This window comes from Euprymna scolopes, chromosome 10 (assembly GCF_053919585.1).
Source record: "Euprymna scolopes isolate OS-2025 chromosome 10, ASM5391958v1, whole genome shotgun sequence".
Classification (NCBI taxonomy): Eukaryota; Metazoa; Mollusca; class Cephalopoda; order Sepiida; family Sepiolidae; genus Euprymna; species Euprymna scolopes.
In genome coordinates this window covers 68,837,085-68,856,456 of record NC_136491.1, presented here as the reverse complement: position 1 = coordinate 68,856,456, position 19,372 = coordinate 68,837,085, and the positions used below count along the sequence as shown (strand labels likewise).

Here is a 19,372-nt window from a genome sequence, read left to right as displayed (position 1 = left end):
AGGTTGACGTGTACTGGTAGTTGTATTATGGAAGGAAGTAGACAAGAGAAAAGCTGAAGACTTCCTACCTCTGAGGATTTCGGTATCAAAGTAAACGAGTACTATTTTCAAGGCCTCCATCACTCTACAGAGCTTGAAACAGAGGGTATGCAGTTCGTCTAGATGCAAATTACTGTAAAGATTACTGCAAAAAGTAAATCGAATAGCAGAGCAAATAATGGAGTTATTCTTTCTATTTGCTTCTATTATTTCAGATACAAGGAGAAAAATAGAAGTAAAGAATAGCATCTCTACAACTGCTACAATCACCATTATAGAGAGGCAACTACGTAACAATGAGAGAGAAAAACGACTGTTTTTTTTTTCTGAAACACAATGTCCATCAATTGTTCATTGTGAGAAAAATGAGACACGCAATGCCACAAGTTAGATTTACATTTTCTGTACTTATGTTTTTACTGTGGTGATTGTAAATTATAACTGAATTGCATTGTACTTATAATCATGCCTGCTCCTTCAACTTTAACATTAAAGCATTATTGCGTAAAATAGTTTCAACTGGATTTGAATACGACTTTGCTGATTCCATAGTCAGTATCGGTATCCATTAAACCACTCCTGCCCCAAACTTTTATATTAGGAGTTCATTAAGCAAAAATATCAAATTTTTCTTTTATTCTGATAATCATATTAATATTGATTCTGCGGTTAAATAGGATAAAAAAATGAAGCAATAATCATGATTATATTTTAGTGGAATTTGAATTTGTATTTATTTGCTAGTAACTTAGCATGGGGTCATGATACTGTTTTCATCTTGGTCAGGTTTTATGAAATATAAGACAACAGACGGTAAGTATAAAATATTTATTTACCTGTTTCTCAAGTAGAGATCCAATGCATCTTTCATTTTGATTTCGTCCTTGTAGTTCAAATAATATTCAAGTTGATTCTTCATTGCTGAATATAATTGTATAATAAATGATCTTTTAGACAATTTTTAGAAAAATTTTAGTCTGATTTTTTTAAATATACGAATTCCATTATTATCTACATTGCTTTTATTATATGACTATTGCCTTTGTCAACGTTGATAATTATAAATTTACTATATCTTGGTTGATGTTCTCTTTGGCTTTCTTCAAGTAGATTGTTCATTTACGGCAGGGGTTGGCAACTCATTTAACCCTGCGAACTGAAGTGTGTTATAATAATGAATCGCAGACCAGACTAATGTCATTAATGAAAACATTAAAGAAAATTACATATGCAGATCACTATCAACCTAAATTTTTAAAACCATAATGAAAATAAACATTCAGAATTCAGAAAAACAAAAGAAAATCTAAAATAATAATAAAAAAAACAATTTAGTTTGCCTTAAGGAACGTCGAAATACTTCAAAGTAAAAAAAAATCAGCCGACGTGAAATAAATGAAATAATAATGTGCTTGAAACTGTTATTGAAAATTGTACCGTAAACGAACCACACACACACACACACACACACACACACACACACACACACAGAGTTTTGAAAAAAAAAGTTGTTCACATTGATAGGTACTTCCAAAGAAATATGCCCCCTTTTTTGTGGGTCACTAATTTGGAAATACTTTTCACTTGTATAAAAATCAATTAATGAAATATTTTTGGAATTAAATTTTGATCTTAATAGATCGTCATCCTGCATTTCTATTAATCCTATTTTAAAATACCCCAAAACTGTCCTCACCTCCACATCAAATAATGTAGTAAACAATTTGAAATCATTTTTATGCAGAGGAAAGTCAGAAAACATGATATAAGTTCGTTTCGCAATTTCTGGATTACATTCACAAATAGTTCTGAATCCTGTGGTTTCTTGCTTGAAATTATGGAAATAAGCATATTTTTTTATTTCTAAGTCGATGTTTCCACAAAAGTTATTTTCAAAAGCAACAATATACTTATACATCTCATTCATAAGCTGAATGTTACCTTGAGTAGTAAAAATAAATGATTCAAATGAGTCACTATAATTCACAACGAATGTTAAAGTTTTTTTTTGTTTTTGTTTTTTACACAGTGATCACCACTTATCAAGGCCCGGAAGCCACTCAGGGATGAGGGTTATTGCAAGTACATTCCGTTAGTGTGGAGATTTGATGAAGTGTTTACTTAAGGGGGCGGTTCATTAGGAATTTGTTAACGTTGGACTTGAAGACATCCAAGTTGTAGTCTGGTGGGAAGCAGGCAGACGGAACAGAGTTCCACAGGCGTGCACTTCTAAGAAAGAAGCTTTGTTCATGGAATCCGCGTTTTGATTTAGGCACAGATATAGAGTGGGGGAAATTTTTCACAGTGGATTCAGCTAGACGGGTGTTTTTCGTGAAAGATTGGCGAGGGGGGACCAGAGATTGGAGTTCAGACGAGCACCTGCCATGGGAATAACGATAAAACAAGGATAGGCTCGCAACGTCTCTTCTGTGGGAGAGAGGTTGCAGGGTAGAGAAAAGGGCATCCCCCACTAAGCCACGAAGTCTATTTTGTACTCTGTCAAGGCAGGATAGGCTGTTTTTAGCAGCTGCTGCCCAGATATGGCAACAGTATTCCATCCTTGGACGTACTTGGCTTTTATATAGATAGAGAATTGCATCAGTAGTGAGATATCTTCTGGAGCGGTAGAAGGATCCCATCATCTTTCCAGCGACCTTGGCAACAGACTTGATGTAAGTGTTCCATTTCAGATCAGGAGTAAAGGTCAAACCCAGAAGCTTGTCAAAACACGGGGCCTCACTCAGACGAGAGCCATCCATCATAATTGATGCCAGATGGGGATCAGAGTGTTGATGATGTAAAGATAGGAGTTTGGATTTAGATGCATTAAAGGTAACCTGCCACATCTTCCCCCACTGAATCACGCGCTCAAGATCAGAGGAGAGAGAATCCGAGAGAACTTTGTCATTTCCAGCCTTTGATGTGTTGCCGTAGATGGTCGTGTCATCAGCATAGATGTCAACGAATGATTTAAGTATGTGTTTAGGGAGGTCATTGATGTAGATCAGGAAGAGAGTTGGGCCTAGGATTGACCCTTGAGGGACTCCAGCATTTATATTGCAGGCCTCCGATTTTTGTCCATCTACCACTACTCTTATGAGCCTATCAGAGAGAAATGATTTAATGATTGAGAAAACATTTCCAGTTATACCGTAGCTGGAAATCTTGTGAAGTAGACCCTTATGCCATATCTTGTTGAAGGCCTTTGATATGTCAAGAGCAATTGCCCTAGAAAGGAAGCCTTTGTCAAGAGTTCACTAATCCTGTGGGATATAACCGTCAGCACATCTGCGGTAGATCTTGCAGAGCGGAAACCATATTGTGTGTCACTAATAAGGTTATTCCTGCTGAGGTGGTTGACTATTTCTCTATTTAATATGGATTCCAGCAACTTACTCATAACACACAGGAGACTTATTGGTCTGTACTGAGAGGGAGATGACTTATCACCTGAATTCTTAAATACAGGGCAAACTGATGAGGTCTTCCAGGGAGTCGGAAAGCACTTCTCCTTAAGGCAGCGCTTAAACAGTTTCGTAAGTATGGGAGCAAGTTCTGGTTGAAGCTTTTTTAACGCTATAATTGGGATGCCATCAGGGCCAGTTGCTTTACTGGAATCTAGGCTCTTGATTAGCTTGGCGACCTCATAAGTTGCAAGCCAATCAAGATCTCGAAAATGTGAATTATCCATATGTTTACTTGTGAGAAATATTGTCATCTCTTTATGTAAGGCAAGTACTCGTTTTAACATGGATCCTCTGCTAAGTCAGTGCAAGGTTACAATATTCTGTCTGAGTATTAAACAGACAGAAAAAAATTGCTTGAATTGTCGATGATTCAAGACTTGGCACACTCTTGATGGATAATGCAATGAATTTTTACAAGTTTATTCGTAATTCCAAGGCATTTCATGTTCCTGTAATAAATGTAACAAAGTTCTTTTTCCCTATTATTGCTGAGGCACCATCAGTTGTAATTCCAATAAACTTTGAAGAATCAAATTTAAAATAATTTCACAGGAAATTACATTTAAATTATTGTGTAATTATTTAAAAAAAAACTATTTCGTTTCATTTCAGTTCTGCTGTTTACATAAAATCTAGTTATGCGCCCCACCAACACTGTCGGTAAAGATTACCGTAAAGTGCACTTTTAAGTGTATAAAATACATTGAAAGAAAATATTATAAAAATGGACTTTAAATGTAAACGGACATTAAAATATGAAATACTATAAATGTATCTGGGGGTAAATGTTAATTAAGTAAATTTACAAGTTGAATATTTTTTATGAACCTTGAATTCCGTCATGAAGTAGCATGGATAAATCTGTTTGTTTACTGGAGAAATATATTTTCTTGGGTACTATCAGATGTGTACTGGTCTTAGTCGCATTCTAGTGATTAGCTAACTAGAAGGTTAGAGTTGACATAAGTCTATCTCTAAATCACTGTGCTTATAATCTTTGAAGTGGCTCAGTAGTGGCGAAATGTTGGAGGGGGGATCCTGTCATTGAGCAATGCTTTGTGGTAATTCAGCCTTTTCACAAAATGTGGAAGAAGATTAATTTTTTATGTAGAGTGCGTTTTTTATATATATTTACAAAACATTTTAATGAAACTATTTAAACTAAAGAGTGCATTCTTTTATATATATTTCCAAAACTTTTTGATAAAACTATTTAAACCAAATACACGGTGAAGTTTTTAATGTAAGGAATAAAACATATTTCCACAAAATACATTTAAATAAAGGGATTTTTTTTTTTTCGAAATAAAATATCAATTCTGAGTGCCTCATTTTGGGAGCTTGGGAATAGCAGTTTTTTTTCTTTATGGCGACCGGTGAAAACAATAGGGAATACATTGGATAATAAAGGCCATAATATTATAAAAACTACTTGTCTGTAACAATTTAAAAAAATGTGATATTCGTTCAAAGCAGACTCGAATACTCCTAAAACAACTTTTAAGAGACAAGTCTTTAGTTGGTACTCTATCGCATTTTGACACAAAACTATTTAATAAAACTATTTAAAGCAAACTTTTTAATGGCCGGCATTCCAAAATGAATTTTCAAAACTCATAAGCACATATATAATGTGGTTTCTAAAATTGTAAAATCGTATCTAGTTTCTGATTTTGTGATGTAATCACATACATGCACAGATCTACACTTACCAAATTCAATAATATTATGACTCCTAGGTTTTTCTTGTATAAAATAGTATAATAAAACAGAATGGTGTTGTTTTTCCTGTGTAACAAAGCATTTAACCATATTAATATTGAGCTTTTTGCATTGACTAATTTATTCTAACTACCAGAAATTATACTGTATTATTATTATTATTATTATTATTATTATTATTATTATTATTAATAGCATGGGTGCCCGGCGTTGCTCGGGTGTTTGGAAGTGTGTGTTCAGCAAAAAAAAAAAAAGTGGTAGTAGGAAGGCAGGCTCGAACCTGTACCGCAAAGAAGGAAAAGAACGGGGAAAAAACGTGACGTCTTTGCTGTTACGACCACCACCAAACCGGAAGTGACGTAGGTTTAAATTAAGGCTAGACAATCGAAAAGAGGGGATGACTTTCGAAAATATCGGCGAAAAAAGCCAATTTTTCTGTATTTGTTGTCTGAAGGGTTGAGCTTCAAAACAATACTGATCTTGTGAAAATCCGTCGCCTCTTCCAAAAATGTTAGGCAGACATACAAACATACATACATTTATATATTTGTAGTTCAAATTTTCGACCCAAATCGATTAAAAAGCTTGCCTTATCTCTGAATACCCTTTATGTAAAATTTCAAATGTTTAGACCAGAAATTGTCTGAGTAATTTGGTAGAGACCGCAGAGGTCAAATTTTTTAAAAGTTTGACCTCTATTATGACCCCTTAACATTTACTGTTTTGGGCTCAAATCAAGTTATTAAGTTAGATCCACTTTGACCCCGTAATAGCCAAATTTCTGTCCGAAAACGGATTACAAAGATTTTCCCAAAATCTCACTACCCTGTATATCAAATTTCGAATCTGTAGATTGAAAGTTGATGGAATTATTGTGTAGGGAAATGTACACAGACAGACAGACAGACACTTTCACTTTTATAGATATACTAGCATTTCAGCCCGGTGTTGCCTGGGCGTTTGGAGGTGTATGTTGAGCAAAAAAAATAAATAAATAAAGCGGTCAATTTTTTTTAACTTTGACCCCTATTATGACCCCTAAAAATTTATTGTTTTGAGCTCAAATCAAGTTATTAAGTTAGATCCATGTCCAAGGAACCTATATCTAAAATTTCAAGTGTTTAGACCCCAAATTGTCGAAGGAGAAATCTAGAATTCTCAAAGGTCAAATCGTTAAACTTTGACCACTTAATAGCCATATTGCCGAAAACCGATCACATAGTTTCCCAAATCTCAGTACCCTGCATTTCAAATTTCGAGTCTGTAGACTGAAAATTGACAAAGTTATTGCGTAGGGAAATGTGTACACACACACACACGCACACACACACACACACACACACACACACTTTTATAGATATATAGATAGATAGATTATTATTATTATTATTATTATTATTATTGCTATCAGACTATCCGTTGTCAATTATTCAACATCATTACAAAAATTGGAGAAATCGTCTAGTATATTGAGCACTTTTGGATTACTATATACTACTTACCAAATGTAATACTGTAATATTATTATTACGAGTCTCTGGTAATGCTAGGTAGTTTTTTTGTTTCTTGTTTTTTTTTGTAAATTATTATAAAAATAATTATGATATTCTTTTGGCATTGGCAATGCAACATTTAATCATAGCTGCTCTATTCAGGCTAACTTATACCACTTACCAGATATGATACTGTATTATTACTTTTTTTCCAAATCTACATGACATAAAATTTGATGAAATCACAACACATCAAAATGGTTTTCTATATTTAACTTCATAACAAAATAGATATTTATTTATGTACAGGGTGGAACGATAAAATTGTCGCACTAGAAAAGAATACATGATTCCGTTTCCGTTTGGTGAAAATCGTTTTCCTTTTTTGTTGCAGACCATCCACTAATTAGTCAGTTGTGTATAAGTCCCAAGAGCGATAGGAGCCTTCTATCATGTCAGAAAGTGACACAATGTTCAACAAATGAGATTGGAGATGCACTGCTGTACTACTCATGCTCTCTACCGAATCAAGTTATGATAACAGGACCATTGCTAGCACCATCAAAATACATCGCTGGATTTCCATGAATAACAGAAACGTACTCAAGGTAATGAAAACAAAGTTTTCAGCCACGGTTATGGTCTTTGGTGTGGTTTCCACCTTACATCTTCAAAGTCGGCTTGAAAGTCAGCACCAAAGTGTACCTGGATGTGTGGTGATCCCCTGGTACAATCAGGTGGCGATTTTAAATATTTATAAATTTTCTCATTATAAAAAACGATTATTATATTGATTATAATTTTTTGACAGAAGAAATAAAATTAATTGCATATAAAATATTAGAAGAAAAATTTTAAATTGTGGAAAAAATCTAAAATCATTAAATTATCAATAAATTTTTTCATCATAAAAATATAATTATTAGATTAATTCTTATTTGCGAAAGAAAAAAACAACATTGCTAAAAAACATATCAGCGAATTATCAATATATTGTCATACAAACGATTGTTTTATTTTAATAAAATAAAGTTTTATTCCATTAAAATTAAATAGTATATATAAATTATGTCGAATGTACATGAATAATTTTTTATAATGACAAAATTTATTGATAATTTATTGATTTAAAAATTTTCAATCCATGTTTTTTTCTTTTAAAATCAAATAAATTTCAGATCAATCAATTAAATCATTTTTTACAGAATATATTTACATAATTTGCTAAAATGTATTGATATAATTGGATAATTTTGCATTTTTTCTAATGTTTTATATGCAATTGATTTTATTTCTTCTGTCAAAAAATTATAATCATATTAGAAAATAGAATGCTATAAAAATTGATGGTATCCTAGGTGTAGATATATTTCAATTCATGACTAACTCCAGAATTATTAAATGCATGAATGGACACACATGAGATTTACCTCAAGGGACTGCTCCATTTGGTAATGTTCAGCATTTTTATATGCTGATCAAATCTTTCTTGTAGGAACTGGAAAATCCAAACATTGTGCTAATTATCATACTATAATATCGGAACATGCCCGTTGCCCAGAGCGCCAATTGAATGCTATATTGGAACCCAAATTAACCTATCAGGATCCATTCTCTGATATATTTGAATCTTCAAATGTGGGGAGAAATTTAGAAATGATGTTTGCTATGGAAACTGATGGCACTTCCCTTGATGAAGAATTAATTGCAGATTATGACCGAAATAAAATCGATAGCTTCAAGAAGTCTATTGAATTCAAAAACAACTCATATTTTAGGGATTTACCCTGGCATAAAGATAAAATCAATTCTGTGCCTTCCAACTACCAAGTCGCTCTGAAGGTACTTGACAGAACTATGCTTTCCTTGGAAAAGAAAAAAATGGCTGAGGCCTATACTGATATTTTTCGTCAACAAGAGACTGAAGGAATTATTGAGAGAATTGAAGTTGCCCCACAGGATTTTCACAAATATATATGAATACCCCATAGACCAGTTTTCAAATTTGACCAACAGGTAACTACCAAAATAAGACCTGTTTTTAATTGTTCTTTAAAGGCTTAATGAGGCATGTTTAAAAAAAAAAAAAAAATGTTACCCGGATGTTAATATAATGAGTAATATGCTTGAACTTTTACTTTTATTCATCACTGATAAATATGTTCTGCTTTTCTTATGATCAGACTCAAGTCTGATTAAGATAAAAATAGATTTTGGTTTTTTGTGAAGGATGAAAACAAGTTGATTTGTTATCGTTATTGCACATTGATATTTGGCTTCAATGCAAGCCCTTTTATATTAAATTATGTCCTGCAGCATCACGTGAGTAACTTTCCAAATGACACATGTACTAAGATGTTGAAAAGTCGATTTTATGTTGACATCCTGTGTATAACAAGGAATTCTTCGGGGGAGATAATCAGCCTTTATAAAAATGCAGTGCCTCGACTGCAAAAGGGAAATTTCCAGCTGAGGTCGTGTAATTCCAATTATAGAGGCCTATGAGAAATCATGATTGAGGATGGTAGTATTGTGCAACATAACTGTGAGTATGAAAAGGTTCTTGGATATAAATACCACCCTGAATCAGATACTATCAGCATCTTTAACACTTCAGTTCAGGAAAATATACACTCTAAAAGGGATATTTTGGCACAGACAGCAAAAATATTTTATCCTTTATCACTCTGTGCTCCTGTAACAGTTAAAGCGAAAATCCTTCTCAGAAAATTATGGTTGCTCAAATTAAGTTGGGATCAAAAGGTACCAACAGATATAATGACAATCTCGTCAAATTTAGCTGAGGATCTTTCTGGTTTGAGGAATCTGTCCTTCTCACGACAGGCTGTAGACAGTGACGGTCCACTGAAGTTGTATATCTTCTGTGATGCTTCACCACAGACATGGGTTTGTTATTTATGGGTTGCAAAATGAGAAATCCCATATAATATTTTCTAAAGTGAAAATAGCACCAATTAAAGCTAAAACTTTGCCAATGATGGAATTGCTTGCTGTATACATTGCATTCAAAGCTTTAAGCATGTTGCTGAGAACATACTCTAATATCAAAATTGAGAGCATTGTTATTTTTGTGGATGTGCAAGTCGTTTTGTCATGGATTCTCTCGGACAATGTGAAGGCAAAAAGCCTATATACCAGGAATAGAATGAGAGATATTCATGATATGAAAGAGAATTTTACTAAAGAATTTGGAGTGGACATTCACTACAAATATGTCCCCTCTGCGGAAAACCCGGCAGATCTGCTTTCTGGTGGTGTCAGACTGGAAAAATTTAAAGAGAAACTGGACTTATGGACCTGCATGGCTAGTTCAGGAACCAGAGAATTGGCCTACAAGTACCTTGAGCTGCCTGAGTTCGAAAAACCAGCGACATGTGGAAAATGTTTTTCATACTACAATAGGTGGAACTATTTGTAAACCACTAATTCCCTTTGACAAGTTGTCAAGTTTTGACAAGTTATGCCATGCTACTGCCTTCGTATTCAAATTTGTGAATAAATGTAAACGAGTGAAAAAACAATCTAATCCAAAACAGACTGCCAAAATTTACTGGATTAAAATGATGCAATCGCAAGCCTTTGATGTCGAGATTGCTTATCTGAAGGACCCCCTTGATAAGAAGATTCCCTCGCTGCTTAAGAATCTTAACATCTTTCTCAACTCTGACAGGATCTTAAGAGTGGATGGCAGAATTATCAATCCAAGATATGACTATAATTTGGTCTTTCCAATTTTGATTGCCAAGCAACATCTACTAACGAAATTAATAATTTTGGATAGCCATCATCGGTGCTGACATTTGGGCATAGGCACGACAATAACAAAATTAAGGTTGTCTGGATATTGGGTTCCCCAAGCAAGGCAGTCGGTGAAATCTGTAATCTCGAGCTGCTATACCTGTAAAAAATTCAACAGCTTGGCTTTTAAATACCCCAAGTTAACAAATCTGCTGAAACACAGAGTTAGGCTAATAAATCCCTTTTAACATACCGGTATTGATTACACGGGTCACATCTGGGTACAAAGAGAAGGAAAGTCTACAAAAATGTATCTGTTGATTTTCACATGTATGAATGTGAGGGCTATTCACATTGAGCTTGTGCCGGATACGAGCACTCAAGCTTTCATTCTCGTATTAATTCGTTTTTCTAATATTTATGGAGTGCCCACTCATATATACAGTGATAATGCACGTTCCTTTAATGCTGCTTTAGGTGGCGCTGTAATTAAACATCACATCAACAACATAAATTCAATAATGCATTTACCAGCTCTGCTATCATGCACATAAAAATACCTATTTACTCCCCTTGGATTGGTAGTACTTGGGAGAGAATGATCAGGGTAATAAAATCATGCTTGTTTAAAACATTAGGTCGATCCAAAATCGGTTATTTTAAACTCTTAACCCTTCTATCAGACGTCCAAAGGGCAGTGAACTCCAGACCTCTGACCTACAGATGTTCTACTGATGTTGAATTACTCCCTTTAACACCCAACTGTTTTATTCATCCTAACATAAACTTTCCTTTCAAGCTGACAATCCCAGTTTAGTTGAAACAGAACCAGTCACAAGATCTCTCCTTGTAAGTACTTTGGAAAACAGAGAAGAATTGACTTCTAAATTCAAAGACCTGTGGCATGAGGAATATTTGCTGAGTCTAAGGGAAAGTTGCAAGGATTTGCATGAAATTGAGTTCCACAATAAAATCAATGTAAATGATGTGATTCTTATAAAGAATCCTGCCAAGCCTAGGCCTTTCTGGAAACTGGGCAGAGTTATTGAACTGTTTAGTGGGAGCGATGGCAAAGTTTGTTCTGCTTGAATAAAAAGAGGCGATGGTACAGTGGAAATACATAGCCTCAAGCATTTGTTTCCATTAGAGTTGTCTTTAACTCATAACTATTTTCCTGACACTCCAGCTGAAGAGGAATGCGATGAAAGCACACCCTCTTCTATTGAAGTTTGTAAGAATCCTAATATGGGACTAGCAGATGTTTCAGAAGAATTTGTTACTTACAAATCTAAGAGAATCAAGAAACCAACGTTTAATCTGGAATATCTGTATTGTTAAAAAAAAAAAAAAATTTCTGTATTAAAAACTGTGTATACATTCTTGTAATCAGACCATAATAATGCCTGAGACAAAAATTAAAAACTATATATATATTCTTGTAATCGAGCCATAATAATGCCTGAAACTTTATTTAAGCAAGCTATTAGCTCTTGTTAAGCATTTATGTTTAAATAATAAGTTCTGAAGGGACATGCAACGAATTCATTCATCGCATTTTTGTTGTTGTTGGGAGAATATAAAAAAACTAGAGTTACCTCCCTTTTCGTCTTCTCATTTCCTTTCCTTACACTTTAAATAAGTCCCTGTCTCATTGGCCAAAGGTGCCGCTCATTGACCAATCACGGCAACCTATTTATTAAGCGGGACTAGAGATTCCCTTTAAACACTCTCTTTCATTCAAACCTCTGTGGAGGAAAGACTTATTTCATCTCTCTTCTTTCTGAACTTGAATGGGGGCGTCAAACGGAAGACGTTAAAATAAGAACTTTTTGGACTTCTTAAAAAGCCGCAAACGCAATTGTTTTGCAACCTGCTTATTTTATATTTGTATTTATTTGAAGTTAAATACACTTTTATTGTTCTCCGACTTGTATATTCGTGTTTCTTTTTCGTCTGAGTCCTAAGTGTCTGGTCGAAACACAACATTATTTTCTTTTGGAGGGGGAGACTATTTTTAAAACTATATCTACTTCCGCATTTTCTTTAAATTTCTATTTTTGAGCGATTATCGAGATTCCCGAGATGTTATACTCTCGTGTCGAACATTTTTTGTTCTAAAGTAACATTCGACACTACTTTTGTAAAAATAAATAAACGTTTTAAAATAAGTTGAACCATTAAAAACTTACAAAGCTAGGTAGAAAATGAACACTTAGAAAATCGATTTTATATATTTTAAAACAACAGTAAACAAGTAAATATATATTTAAAAAATATATATATTATTGGGGTGTTTTAAAACAATACTCCCTTCAAGAACCGTCCTAAAATGTGTTCCTAATCGATATGTATTCAATAATGAAGAGTTTTCCTAGCTATCAAAAATGAACGAGTTTTCCTAGATTTTACACTGCATCCAATTTATCATTAATTCTAAGTATAATTTTCGTTAAAAAAACTATTTAAATTTAATACGGCCAGTAAGTAAAATTTTGTTTCATCTGTAAATAAATTTATTTGTTTATTATTATTATTAGCAGCAAAGTTTAGTATCTTTTCTGAGACTGCACCACCTTTTCTGTCCTCGTTTAGTGGAGGAGAAATCCTTGTTGACTTGTTTTTCTTACTAAATAAACACTTTAAAATAAGTTAAACCACTAACAACTTAGCAAGCTAGGTATAAAAATCGATTTTGCATCTTTTAAAACAACAGTAAATAAGTATAAATATTTAAATTTCGTTTTTGAACTAAATAAACGCTTTAAAATAAGTTAAAACACCAACAATTTAATTAGCTAGGTAGAAAACGAACACTTAGAAATCGATTTTTTTAAAGCAACAGTAATTAACTAAAAACAACAGTAATTAACTAAAAACATTTAAAAAAATATTAGGGAGGGTAGTCTCTTTTAAAAATAATATCTCCTTCAAGAATGGTCCTAAAATGTGCGTATGCATTTTTGGTGCCACGTTATTTGTAAATAGTGTTTTCATGTGCAATTCAAGTTTTCACGATATCTGATTTTATTAAATTGTAAGGTAGAAGCACAGAATAGATAAAAAAAACACCTTCTCCTCCCCATGTTAAGAATAGCTTTCAAAATAATAGAATTATTATTTCAGCACGGTACCAAAAATACATTAGTATCTAAAATTTTACTTTACAATGTTTTTATTTTTAAGTCATAAAATAAAACACATATAATAATTTTAAAACTTCATCCTGCTTTATTTTTTATTTGTTAAATACATGGTTAATTAAAATTAAATTATAATCACATCCTTACATTTGAAACAATAGTAAAAAGCGATCAGTTAGTACGTTTAATTGCTGCCGGCAGCTATTGTGAAAAGTTAATATTAATAGTTGTTCAGCATGATTTGACAGAAAGGTTAGTATAAATAGTTACAGTGGAAAACCGTAATATCCAAATCTGTAAAGTATATTTTTCTTTTTAAATCGATATTATATCAATATCAATATCAATATATATATATATATATATATATATATATATATATATATATATATATATAAATATGTCAAATAAATCAGAATATCATAAGCATTATTATTATTACTATTCCAAAGGAATTCATTAAATATTTGGTGGAGAAATTAAAAAAATTTTTTTTTTATGCTATACCTACGGCTTCATTCCTTATTCTCGCTCACCCCTCTGTCTCTTTATCTCTCTCCATATCTCTCCATATCTCTCCATATCTCTCTCTCTCTCTCTCTCTCTCTCTCTCTCTCTCTCTCTCTCTCTCTCTCTCTCTCTCTCTGTGTAAAAATCAATGTGCAAGCACTAAGAAAATATAAACTGCTTGAAGTAGCAACAACAATTCTAGCAAGCAGTCAGTCTGATACTGTTAAAAATAAAAAGTAGTACTAACAGAAATAGTTCTAGCGAACAGTTATTAAATGTTATGTTATGGTAGTATGAATAGTCGCCCGGTTGGAAAAGCCTTAAGAATCGATTTTGTAAAAAAGATTTTTTTAAAATCGATATTATATCAAATTATATAAAATAATATCTGAAATTAAACAGAACATAGATTATTATTATCACTATTCCAAAGGAATTCATTAAATATTTGACGAGGAAATTAAAAAAAAAATTTTTCTGCAGTACCTATGGCTTCATTACTCAATAGTAGTCTGCAAGTAACATTTTGTTTAGCCGAGCAGTTACTTGCTCGACTAATTGGAATTGCCAAAAATTCAGATTCTTTTAAATATGTTCTTGCAAATTTAATTTTTATCATAATGTCAGAATTCATTAATTTTATTTGAATTTAACGTAAGATATGGCACTTAAAAACTCTGTAATCTCTTACAAGATTTCTAAACCAATAGTAGCAACATTTTTTAGGATATCAAAATACTATTTTCTATCATTGTATTATAATTGAAATAAAATTTATACTTACATCTGTTTTGAAGTGTTTCTGACACATTTTCTTTTAAATGGATATATTCCTTGTGTGAGGTTGACATTTTTGTCAGTAAAAATTGCCAGAGTGTTCTTCGAGATGGGCTATCAAGGATTGACTTTAAGCTTTGATACAGTTTTACAATATCCCTTAAAATAAGAAAATTAAAGTTTGACACATTCCTTCAATAAATTACAGCATGCCAGCAAATACTTATGTTGGTTGTTATATTCACAATGTTTTGGCCGATGTAATCTTCGTCCTTCTTCAGGTGCATTTTTTTTAAACTTGGGAACATTCTATCCAAACTTGGGAATGTTTATATCTCACTCAGGAATATGTATAGAATTTCGAACATAACCGTTTATTTAATCCAGAGAGAGTAGATGTTCTCATTCTATCAGACATGACCGGGTAGATGCTATTTTTAGTTATTTTCGCCTGTATTAAATTCTCAGCATTCAAGAGAATGTTACTTATAGCATATAATTAACCAATCTTTTTAGTCCTTAAATCATATATGCATCTTACTACAGTTGATAATAATTAAGAATGACATAAATTATTATTTCTATCCGACTATTGCTGGTATTTACTCCTTTTCCATCGCAGGAAGATGTCACACAAGGCCGGAAGATGGAGAGAATCATGCCAGTGCTTCTAAAGGTGGATCATTCTAGTTTTTTAAAGATTGGCTGGGCAACCCTGTTGATATTCTCTGAACAATACAATTATTTAACCCAAAACATCGAACTTTCAAGGACTAACCAGAGCGAATGTCTCAGCCTGTCAAGCAAAAGGTCACCGAAATAAGGTAGTTTCTGCTGATCTGATTGTCAAGATTGGAATCATGACTAGCATGTATCAGTGATCGGAGCAAGTGGTTGAATGAATGGCGCAAATTGCTATCCAATTATGGCCAACAGACAGAACAATCTGCAATGAATTAAATGAAATGTTCAGTTCCAAATTCTATACCGTTTTGCAAGTTTGACATAATGATTCCAAGTTCAATTAGTTCTTAAGCTTGAAAAGATGCACTTGATGAAGTCTCCATCGTCTTATAAATTGTGAAAATAATGAAAATGAGAATAGTAGTAAGATTAATTAATAATAAATTATTAATCTGCATCTGAAGAATTCTTAAACAAAATATCAATAATGTTTTTGAAAAATTTTTTTATATCAAATTACAATCATAATTTGTAAAATAATGAATAGTTTTAGAAGTAGGTATTTGAAGAAATTCCTCCTCCCCCATTCTAATTATTTTAACTCCTACCTTTGATTTAGTACTTAATAGTAAAAGAATAAATCTAAAGACTGTTGTTTAAGGTGGTTTATTTTAGAATCATAAAAGTATGCGACTTATTTGAAAATATAGTTTTAAATTCATTGAATTTTTAAAAAACTTAAGTAAAGTACAGATTGGGGAAATAAATAATTTTTAAAAGGGCAGTAGCTGGAGCAGATCGTTCAAAAATATATAAATAAAATAAAGGAGTATGTAGTTCTTTTTTTTTTTTTTGGTAGAAGTAAGCTTTGATAATTCATGAAACTCCTTATAAGCATTATTTTCATCCTCAGTTTTATTGACACAACGTTTTGGCCAATGTAACCTCCGACCTTCTTTAGGTGTATTTTGTCGAACTCTGTGTGTCTCTCTATACAGTTCATAGTTGAAGAAAACATAATAGCAAACTCGTAGCATAACGGATAAAGTACTAGGTAAAATTCAGTTCTAAGTGAAACTTTTCTGGAGGTTGAAGGTTCAATCTTCAGTGTGGGAAATATTAAGAATAAAATTTCGAATTACTCAAGACTCATCTAAAAAATCCAGAAACATAATATCCTAATGAGAATTTCAGATTTTGATGATGCTATACTCATAGGTATTCACTGCGATCATGGCTTTTATTTCCAAGGTCAGTCTTACTATGTTAAGTGTCTCGGTCAATATCTGTCAATGTTTTCAATCAATACTCCTTCAATGTCTTCGTGTGCACCATTTGTGGATAAGGTTGAAATTCAATTATGCTCCAATGCACTTATTGGCTTAAGACTTGTTGTATGACTAGAGTTCCTAACTATTCCATGTTCTACTTAATCTGAATTGATATATTTCTTTATCTATCCATTAATCAGTAATCACAAACTTGTTTTCCACAAGATATGTCTACTTTCTTTTCTGTTCTTACTTCCCTCTTTCTAAATTTTTACAACTAAAAGTTTGATGTTTAATTTTTTTTACAACTAAAAGTTTAATCTTTAATATTTCACAACTAAAAGTTTGATGTTTAATTTTTTTACAATTAAAAGTTCGATCTTTAATTTTTTAGTAGTTCCTATTTAGACACAAGATCGGTTTTTAATGTGAGGAAAATTCATCTTTCCCCAAAAACGCACTCTAGATTGGGACAAAAGTGAAAATCTGCCTTACACTTTTGTACATGAGAATGTTGTGTCATGTTAATCTCGTATCAAGTGTCGAGATTAGAAGAGTACAAGAATAGCATCGCCGATAGGATGCATGAACATATTGAATAATGCAGACTATGTAGAAACATGGATAAGAATAATTTGAGGCGTAGTCAGAGTAAAAGAACTAAAAAGTAAACGAAGTGATAGAGAGCAATATAAAAGCAACATGCTTCTTGCAACAGCTGGGTGCAAAGCAGAAAATTTCAATGATGGCATATTCACGATATTTGGAAGAGTTGACTTAAAAAAAATGGCAAGATAATAAAAAGAAATATCAAAAAGGTTAGTCATTGCTAAAAAAAAAAAAAACAAAGACTCTATTGTACAATTCATACACTGATTAAAAAAAAAGCAAAACATCGCGAATTTGAAAATCTTATCACCGGTAAAATGAGCCAGGAAGATGAATCAATCATGATACACGATTAACACAACACAACAGAGAAATTTTTACAGTTTTGTAATGTCTCCAATAAAGTCTGAGGATAGCATCTACTTAGTAAAGTGGACATAAAGTAAAGCTTAACCATGCCAAAGCACATGTATTACATAATCATATGTTTCAGGACACTCCCAGAACTTATGTCCAACCTTTACTGTCACAGTATATATGAGAAGATATCCATCTGTTCTATCATAGTAAAAGAACAAAGCTAAAATTCATCATAGATTCCTTCAATATTGAACTGAGCTTTTAGAAGATGTAAATTTATTAGTGACACAACATTCAATAAGGAATTTAGACAATGGTAATTGAAGCATACTTGTTTTATGTTTTGCCAAATTTATTGCATTGAATTTATTTACCTTGTGATGAACAGATTGCTAATATTGAGAACTAACAAATTTAGATGTTAGATTTTACATGTCAGATTTTTGCATCTGCATTTACATGTAATTAGGCCACTACCAATCTGTTATTGATCATTGATCGATTTTCTGATGGCCAATGGTCATCCTGTTGATAGATATCATATTTACAAATAGATATTTGTCAAGACCAGGGTAAATTTTATCCTCAGAAAATCTATTTCTATATATGAAGTGCCAACTAACAAAGGCACAATTCTAAGCAAAATTATTTGACCAATCCAAACTCCTACAAAGTACAAAATATTTAAACAACAGTATACCATCTCTGCTCCAACAACTCAATTTTGTATTGCCATGTCATGCTCCATTTACAGTGGAACAAATTTCAGTAAACTCCATTTGAGACGCTATCAGATGGGTAACTGTGAGAAACTTTCTGAACAGATGAAGATGGATGATATTTTAGAATTCCTGAAGGTTAGCCACAGATCTTCAAGAACTTTCTACACTGTAAGTTGTACAAACAATGAAACTAATTTAGTATTAGATGATCCACATGGGTTGATATGCCATAAAGTAAAATAAACCATCCAACCGCCACATAAAAAAGTTTAAAAAAAAAAATAAATACAAGCATCATCCACAAGGAAACTCAATGCAACAAATTGGGTAAACAATTTATCTTTCTGTTTGAAATGTCAACAAGCAGGACTAAGGATGCATATCAGTGCAGCTTGCTTCTGGAATATCTACTCTGCTTGGATAATATTTTGATAACAACAGAGACAAACATCCTATAAAAATCTTTGCGTAGGACCTAAAAGTGAGAATGTCAAAACTGAAGTTTGTGTTCACATACTAAGCAACACAGCAACATGACCCTTTCATTCACAATGACACAGTCAAAGGCAAATATGCTTCAACATTCGAAAAGAAATAACAAACATAAGATTGACAGGCTAAAGTCTGATGCAATGGAAAATTCAAACTAGTGTAAACGAATATCCCCTGGATCAAATGTTACAACACATGCGCGCACGGGTGCATGAGCGAGAACAAAAGAAACCAATGAGAAAAAAATGTTGAGAAATTAAAATTTCCGACATCTTAAAAACCTACATATGTGAAACCGATTTCAAAAGTAAAATTCGAGGCAGAGAG

General features: G+C 32.6%; 1 protein-coding gene across 2 annotated transcripts in view; it reads right to left on the bottom strand.

Moving 5' to 3' along the window:
• LOC145286065 (delphilin-like) overlaps positions 1 to 19,372 on the bottom strand; it is a 207,777-nt gene that overhangs the window by 97,751 nt on the left and 90,654 nt on the right. For both annotated transcript variants that reach the window (XR_013869095.1, XM_080134738.1), the window contains exons 10-11: positions 14,915 to 15,066; positions 876 to 960 (exon numbers count right to left, since the gene is read on the bottom strand). Coding sequence is in view for 1 of the 2 variants with exons in the window: in XM_080134738.1 (XP_079990864.1) it covers positions 876 to 960; positions 14,915 to 15,066 (237 nt within the window). In the remaining variant the exon portion in view is untranslated. The remainder of the gene's footprint in view (positions 1 to 875; positions 961 to 14,914; positions 15,067 to 19,372) is intronic.